Source organism: Echeneis naucrates, chromosome 19 (genome assembly GCF_900963305.1).
Source record: "Echeneis naucrates chromosome 19, fEcheNa1.1, whole genome shotgun sequence".
Classification (NCBI taxonomy): Eukaryota; Metazoa; Chordata; class Actinopteri; order Carangiformes; family Echeneidae; genus Echeneis; species Echeneis naucrates.
The window spans coordinates 6,612,689-6,621,531 of NC_042529.1; the positions used below are offsets into that span (position 1 = coordinate 6,612,689).

The window sequence follows — 8,843 nt, forward strand, 5'->3', positions numbered from 1 at the left end:
GACAAAACTACCCTTTCAAGGTGTAATTTTTCAGTTGAAAAATTCACAATTTTTATGTCGAAGCTTCTGTTAACTCCATAAACCAAAGAGATTTCATAGATACAGTAAGCAAAAGTCAGATAAAAGGCGCATATAGTGCAGTCAATCCTGAATATAGACATCAAAGATGGCCTGTCATTTCTTCAGCTCTGAGGTTACAGGCAGGACCATCGCATGTGTCCACACTGGAATGTGAACAATGCTGTAGAAGATGGGTGGTCTACACCTTCCCCTTCTCCCTACTCCCCTGCTGATTAAATTATCTAGCAGCTCCTGCTACTGCTTGGAGTGGGATCACATCCTGACTTGGCCGAGAAAAAAGGGTGTCTTATCCACAAAAAGAGTTTGGATTTGTAGCGTATAAAACACAGAATCAGGAAATTTTGGTTTCTGCACACTTGGGAGGTGCAAGTAGATCACAAGAAGAAATATTCACAAAGAAAATCTGTTGTAAGAATTTAGAATTTAATAACCCTTTTAGAGAAACGTTGAGTATCCTGGCTGAGTAGATCAAGGCCTCTATTTTCTTGGGTTTCCTGCAACAGTTAGCAGAGAGTGCCATCCTCTGGTTGACAGAAGTAAATGCAGTAAGTGAAGCGGGAATAAGGAAACAGCTTCAGAGGCCACTCATTTTTAAATTCCAGTTTTTTTTTTTTGTTTTTTTTTTCGTCTGTAGGGAGTTTTTGGAGGTTCCAAGGGTTATTCAGCACAGATGACCTGAGTTGTTTTTACACAGACTTACCTAACTTTAACCTTTCAGCCAGTCATTAATGATTCCTCTGGCAAAATAATGTCACAGGAGCATGAGTATTTCAGTGTGGCAGCGGGGTGAGAAAACCTCACAGACTGGGCTAAAACCAAAAGAAAAACAAACTTATTTCCTGATGACTACATAGAGAATGCAGCCATCTTTCGCTGTGTGTTTATGAATATTTTGAATAATATTAGAAAATCATTTAATGGCAGTGAAATAGTAGTTGGACCCCACAGAACAGGTTCAGATGTGGAAAAGGCATCTTCCGGTCAGATTTGGGCTGTGGAACCAGGTGCATACTAGGCTGGATTTATTTTGTATTATACATTTACAGTAAAGGCAGAAAGATAACAGAAAGAGAATGAATATGACACTTGGAGGTTGCATATTTAGTAATATGTTAAAAGGCCACATGGGGGCACAAATGTTTGCTAATAGAGATTTTTATTTAAAAAGCAAATGCACAGTTTCAAAGGCAATTTATTTGACATTTTACAATGTACATGCTGAGTTTACGGAGGTGCTATGGTCTTTTGTACTCCAATCACCATTATGTTCAAGTTTGTTTTGGTATTTTAGTAACTGTTTTGTAGCACTATTTGTTAGTTTTGACCAATTAAATAAAATTTTTAATGATGATATGGTTTGATTGATTTCGTGGGTGATATACATGGATAAACAGTATGAAATTTGGGCAGATTTTGATCATATAAAATTAAGACCCTTTCTGTCATTTTAACCACATGCTCATCCCTCTGATTTAGTATGTCATAAGATGGAGAGAGAGTCAGCAAGAAAGCACTGCTCGAGGTGTCTGACTCAGTACCATTGTCATGTCCTTTGACAGCAGTTGCAACAAACTATATATATGAAGCAAAATACCTTAGAACATACACATAAATGTGTAAATGAGTGCAAGACAGTGCTATTATCCTAAATCTGTCGTTAAAGCAATTTTACCCGAAATAGCTGGCTACTAGTTTTTAATGAATTGTGTGCAAAACATAAAAAACAAATAAAACACAAAGTTTTTATATTTCAAAGCTATGTAAACAAAAGGCATGGAAAACAAATTGCACATACCAAACAATAAGCAAAGTCAAAATGATCCCATTCATTGAAAGCAAAGAGATAATTAATGCCAGTGTAAATATAACCTGGTTGCATGATGGCAGCAAAGATGCAGTAATGATCAAGTGCCTGCATGAACAGGCCGTCCATTTTACTGGCTGCATGCAAATTAGTGGGAGACCAACAGCCAGAAACCTCAGCAGCTACATAACACGCAAACACGCAAACACACACACACACACACACAAACTCATGTTGGCTTGAGCAAGAAATACTCACTTTAACTGTGAAACAGAAGTCTTTGGTATATCCTGGTCCAAACCTATAGGCATCAGGAGAGATAAAACCTCTGCCAAATCTGCTCCAGCAAACATCAGCTGCAGCAGGGTTAGCCGTGGTAGCACAGCACTTGGCCCACCAAAGACAGTTTGCAGAACCTGCCTTATTGCTAAGAATTTAATAAGTGTTAGAGTGCCAAGCCAACTCCACCTGCCTGAGCAACTGCAGCATGTTAGCTTCACTCTACTCACCAAAGTAGTTGCAACAGTTCTGATTTACAAACTTAAAATGAAACTTGACCAAGCCAGATGGAAGATAGAAGGTATGATACAAAGTCGGTGTGTCTTGGCTTAACTTGCACCTGTGCATATTTGGAAACCTTAAATATATTATCATTCCATCTGTTGTTGCCGCAGAGTTGTCGCAGGTGATATTATGAACATTCATTCAGTCATTCATCTTTTACCGCTTATCCGTTTCCGGGTTGCCAATCCCATCTCACTCTGGGCGAGGACGGGGTCCCACTGAACAGATCGCCAGTCCACAGGGACAGACAGAGACAAACAACCACTCACACTCACACTCAGACCTTTGGGAGGAAACTGGAGTACCTGGAGGAAACCCACAATATTTTAAACAGTGCTTTTCATGTATGACATCTTGACACACCATGGAGAGACAAGCAAAAGCAATCATAGGGCCTTTCAGCTATGACGGCACTGTCAAATGCTACCTGTCCATCACCAGAAACAGAAAAGTTAGTGTCAAACTTGTAGCAGCCAGAGAGATGGCTGTCTCTGTGAGCAGTTGGTGGGGAGCGAAAACGAGATAAAAGGAAAGTCTGTGTTGACCTTAAATGTGTTGCATAGAGTCTGATTGATGTTGATGTCTGTCCATCAGTTTTTTTAAGCTGATAATACATCAGTGTTTACCGCTGGCTCCATCTGCTGCCTCCATGTGGTCAGTAAATCAACTGGTACTGTTTTGCATGGTTATAATAACATCAGACATAAAAAGCTGCCATAAACTATGTGGATAAGGAGGCAGCTATCACTTTGTGTTTCTTCTGCCACAAATTTTTCCCCAACTAGAGATTTCAGCAATTCATTTTGGGACTAATTAGATAAATTCCATTGAAAATTAGTGTTTTACATAAAGCTCCAAACTGCCCCTTTAAAAGTTTGTGCATTTAGTGAAGGTCACAGCTTGACTGATCACAGATGTCTGGAATTATTCCAGTATTCAGGAGCTTCTGCTACACACCCACACGCACACACAAACACACAAACAAATATGCACACAAACCTAACCATGTAGGAAGAGAGAGAAAAACATACACATTCTGACCTTGAAAAAATAGAGAGAGACAGTCTGCTAAAATACTATAAAAACCTCAGCAGACAAAATCGATATCTATCTTCCTGCTGACTGCTAGATATTTCAAATGAGGAATTCTCCAAGTATTCAAATCTATATTGCACCAAGCTATGGCAAACTGTTCGAGCTTACTGAGCACATTTTAGTGTACTGCCACAAGAATGGAGAGAGAAGGTTTACGTGTTGTTTCCTAAAATTGGAAACTTCTCTCAAATCTTTTTTCTCCATCTCTATCCTCCTCATCCAATTTAGCATCGATGAATTTAGTCTTTACGCCCCATATATCACGCTCCTTTTTCTTTCCCTGGATTTTCACATCTGTTAGATTAGGAAAGTGCCCTCCTCAGCCCTGACTAAGATGGTTGGTGAGTGTATGTTGCTCACTCTCTCCTCCCCTTGCTTTTCTTTTTTTTTTCCTCCTCTCAGACTGTCTTTCTCTCTCCCTCCTCCCCTCCACTCACTCTCTCAACCTCTCTCTCCTTTTGATCACTTCGGTCCTTTGCTTCACTCCCTCTCTTTTACTCATACTCGGCTCTGTCACTCACTCACACACTCGTACCAGCTCTCCCTGGGCACCATCTCCACCATCGGAGATCCTCATCGACTCTGCGTTTTGCCGGGTGGACACACTCCCCACAGTCACCATTTCCACCCCGGAGAGTTCCACGCTGGCAGCGCAGCCCCTTCCCCGGCTGAGCATCGGGCGGAAGACCCTGGTGGCAGCTGCTGTGGGGGTCATGCTGGTCCTGGTTCTGGTGGTGCTCATCCCTGTGCTTGTCAGCTCTGTTGGCACAGGTGGCGTAGATGACAGTGCAAGCCACTACGAGATGCTGGGTACCTGCCGCATGGTTTGTGACCCCTTCCCCAGCACGGGCACAGCGGGGGCGGGTGTGCTTGTGGGCCCAGATACAGCAACCACGGGCCTACAGGTGGATGATGACGCAGATCTGAGTGATCACAGCATTGGCCCGCCGCTGCCCACCTACAGTGCTCATGGCCCACAAGGGAAACCAGGACGTCCCGGAAAACCTGGACCCCCAGGACCACCTGGAGAACCAGGCCCACCGGGACCGAAGGGACCACCAGGAGACGGTGTGGACATAGTACGCACAGGGATTTTAGGCTTAGGGGGCAAAGGGGCAGTTAGCACGACCACGTACAACACCAGTCCTCGTGTAGCATTTTATGCAGGACTACGAAATCCTCAAGAAGGTTACGATATTCTGCGGTTTGATGATGTTGTGACTAACATTGGGGGTAACTATGAGGGCGCAACGGGCAAGTTCACCTGTAAGATCCCTGGCACCTACTTTTTCATCTACAATGTGCTGATGAGGGGAGGAGATGGCACCAGCATGTGGGCTGACTTAATCAAGAATGGTCTGGTGGGTAACAATCTTAACTGTTTAACTTGTTAGGACACTTCCTGATTTTTAAAGATTTCCAAACAGCAAAAAATAGTAGAAAATGACTTATTGACAACATGAGATATGAATCCTAACTTATACACTGGGGTGAAATCACATCAACATGCTCAGGGAGCGGTGTAACCATTGTGCTGGCAGTCTAAATTGAGTAGTCATGCATTCATGTGTGCTCTGATTTTAGGTCTGACTTGGTCAGATGTTTTAGTGAAGTATAATAACAATGCAGAGTGGCACACTGCCAGAAGGTGTATCTGTGCATATTACACATCCGGTGATGTACACGTAGAAGTGAGTGGAAGCAGTGCAGTGCTATCTCAGCTCTGCACACATCAAAACACAGCCTGGGGTTGCAGCTAGTTCAAAGCTGGGGCCCTTTGAAATACAACAAACTTCATGGATCCATGATGTGATAGTATGCCTTATCAAGTTGGCTGTCAGGCCGGCATGTTTCACTATCGAATCATGATATTTGCTAAATTCATGGATAAGGTGGTAATGTCTTCAAAGCCCCAGGTGATGACACTGATCAAATGGCATGTAAATCTGAGCCTTGACATTTTCTTGTAAACATCTCAGACAGCCTGAAGTAGAACAAAGAGAGATACAATGACCCAAACACCTGTGCTTTATGATGCAGTTCAGTACAAAAGCTGCACTAATAATACTACTTACTTGTTTTAAATTTTTTTATTCTGACGATTTAAAGAGCTTTGGGTTAAACTGTGATCAGCGCGTTTAACTAGGATCTATTCCCAAAGACAACACACAAGGATTACACTCAGTAATTCTAAGACAAACCACCTCAAATAATTGATTGTCATATTTGACTGCACACATTGCAAGTTTACCATATCAACACCGTAAGCATGTACGTGTACTTTTGTTTAGTCCATCGCTGTCTGTGAGTTGTTCATGCTCAATTGTTCATTTTTGTAATTAAGACTTGTGCACAGACATTTTAAGGGGCAGTGGCTACATTAAAGGAGGGCAGTCCACCCTTTCCCATTTCTCATCCTCACTATGGCAAGACAGGTTTATTTGTATGGCACATTATAAGAGACAGAAATAACATAAGCATAAAAATAGAGATACAAAGCTCAATAAAAGAGCAGTATGAAACACAGATTATAATGGTACATCAACAGATAATATAATGTCAAATAAAAAGATTAAATGGTTAAATGAGGCCAGTGGGGAACAGATTAGTTTTTAGTTTCTTCCTAATGCCAGCAACTCAAACATATTGCACCTCTCTGCACAAAGAATTGCATTTTCAACTGACATTGTTAAATACACAAACAATGGGTTGGGTTTTTGTTTTGTTTTTTTAAACTGGGCTACAGTTTATATAAGTATTGGCATTAAAGTGCCTAAAACTGGCTTAGTTTCAACTTTAACCAACAAAAAAAAAAAAAAAAAAGAGAGAGAGAGAGAGAGAGAGAGAGAGAGAAGCACATATTTGTTTGAGACGCAGTGTGTAAGAACTGCAGCTAGATATTTTAATCACAATGACTCACCTGTTGGGTGACTATTGCTTTGTGGAGACTTCCTTAAGCTGCCTCCCCCAGCTCTTAATCTCTGCCTCTGTCTACTCTCTTTAGCAGGCATTGGCAGTGTTGATATGGCAACACCCAAGATGAACTTAATTTTTAAAGCAACAATTAATCTGTCGTCCTAAGCAAGTATGAGCTACTACTTATCTGATATGAAAGAGAGAAAAAAGTAACAAGTAATATTGTAAGTAAGTAACAAATAATTCTTCAGAATTTGTTCACAAATCTAAATTCATACTGACACTTAAGTGCACAACCAAATACAAATGTAACATTGGTGTGGTGCACTCTAATCTGATAAAACCGAAGGAGCATCACATTTATCCGCTTCAAGCAAAGATCCACACCAACTAAATAAATGCTGAGAAATAACCTGCATCTACAGAAACAACTTCATTATTTACACATAAAGAAGATGAATACAGAAAAGTGCTCAAGGAAAAGGAGCCAACAAATTTAATGCTGTCAACAATTACATGATGACTTGGTGCTCTTTAAACAGACGTTTGTCAGGCAACAACAATGGGATAATTATTATGTATTTATGTGGTGGTGGGGGGGACTTCATCCCAGGGGCGTCATGGGAAGAAATTTCGTTCATGCATCTTCGATCACTTATCCGTTTCCGGGTCACGGGGTGCTGGAGGAGTACGCAGAGGACACCCACACAAGCACACCAAAAAAAGGCCCAGGGCCCAGGGAACCGAACCCACCGCCTTCTGGTTGTGAGGCAACAATGCCACCGTGCTGCCCATGGATGACAGTGTATTCACATTAACATCAAGGGGGTGGCAAAAGAAACCAGCCCATCAGTGTTTATTTGTTATTACTAACGGACATGGTGTTGCTGCAGCAGAGCTGAAGGTGAATGCAGGGAGCGAAGCGACTCGAGGCAGCATTGACCTCATGTCTCAGAGATCCATCATGATGCTGTCATCTCTCCTCACAGACCCCGCGGCCCACGACCCTACACTTCAATACTCCATTGGAACTAATTAGAAGTCCTCGTTGCTTTTCTGGTTCTCATTTAGTTTAGAACCCGTCAGCCCAAAACGAAGCAGCGGGGATTAGACTTTTTATGGCTGCACTGGTGAAGTTGCAGCGTAACAACCAACCTGGCAACTCAGATTACGCATTAGTTGAAGCTTAGAGGGGATATGTCTTTCAGTGGCTAACTGCATATGTACTGCGACCACCCCATCCCAGTTTCCTGTTTTATACAAACACGCAAAAGAGATTTGGGTGTTATGCTCCACATCTAACTTCCCTGGTAATTAGCCTGTGTTGACACGATGACACTTGAGTTCAGGAAAACACGCCATTTTCAGTGCCCCCACCCAGAGAACATAAGGCAAGGAGTGAGTATGCACTGCCATCCTTCCTCGGGGCAAGCTGACTGAAGCCTGAGCCTTTTCTTTGAGTCACGAGAGGAAAAAAAACAAGATATTCACCACAGGGGGACACATTTACACAAAGTAAACCCCTCAAACTCAGTCTGCACTTCTTACAAATCTTATTTTCCTAAAATAACAGTTACATGGCATAAAAGTGTGCTTAAATGTCGGTTGATAAAAATCTGTTTGCCTTTTAATGCCAATATATTAATGTGTGTTTATATCTGTTTGTTATTATGCCAGTAGTTTCATTCATCAGCATTTCACCAGCTTCATCTCCTCACTTCCTCTCTTCTTGTCTGTGTTTGTGTGTGTGCATTATATTCCAGGTCAGGGCCAGCGCCATTGCCCAAGACCAGGATCAGAGTTATGACTATGCCAGCAACAGTGTCATCCTTCATTTGGACGCGGGTGATGAGGTTTTCATTAAACTGGATGGGGGCAAAGCTCATGGGGGCAACAGCAACAAATATAGCACCTTCTCAGGGTTCATCCTCTATGCCGACTGAAGACTGGGCAGGACGTGGGTTCAAAGGTGAAAGGTCACAGCCAGAAGACATTCAGTCCCTGACTTTCACTTGGCTCTCACAGTAAGGTAGATGTTGCCCATAGCCACCGATCCACACAATCAGGTTGTTTTCACAGATGTTTATGAGCAGACGGAAGCAGCGTTCAAGGCCGAGGATCTGTGGCTATCGGTAACTGCACACCTTCTCATCTGTACATTCAATTTTATACAGGGTGCCTATGCCACTATTCAGATGGACGTGAACAAAATAACTGTGACAGTCACTGCCATGTGTCATGCTGAGGTGCACTAACAATTGTGACATTGCCGATGCCTCACCATCATTTTTGAGCTGTCATTTCATATTCAAGTCTGGAAATCCAACAGTTGTGGCGACTGCAGTGTTTGTAAATGTGCTGTTTAGATTTATGTTGAGCTTCT

The 8,843-nt window shown here is 42.2% G+C and overlaps 1 protein-coding gene across 1 annotated transcript; it reads left to right on the forward strand.

Moving 5' to 3' along the window:
* The first annotated feature begins 4,239 nt into the window (after positions 1-4,239).
* LOC115060153 (C1q-related factor-like) lies at positions 4,240-8,403 on the forward strand. Its single transcript, XM_029527993.1, has 2 exons — positions 4,240-4,905; positions 8,224-8,403. The coding sequence occupies exons 1-2, from the start codon at positions 4,258-4,260 to the stop codon at positions 8,401-8,403; spliced, it is 828 nt and encodes a 275-aa protein (XP_029383853.1). The 5' UTR covers positions 4,240-4,257.
* The last annotated feature ends 440 nt before the right edge of the window (positions 8,404-8,843 follow it).

Coding starts and splice junctions, on each gene's coding strand:
- LOC115060153 (XM_029527993.1), top strand. CDS start 4,258: ATGCTGGTCCTGGTTCTGGTGGTGCTCATCCCTGTGCTTGTCAGCTCT. Junction 4,906..8,223: donor ACTTAATCAAGAATGGTCTG/GTGGGTAACAAT, acceptor ATTATATTCCAG/GTCAGGGCCAGCGCCATTGC.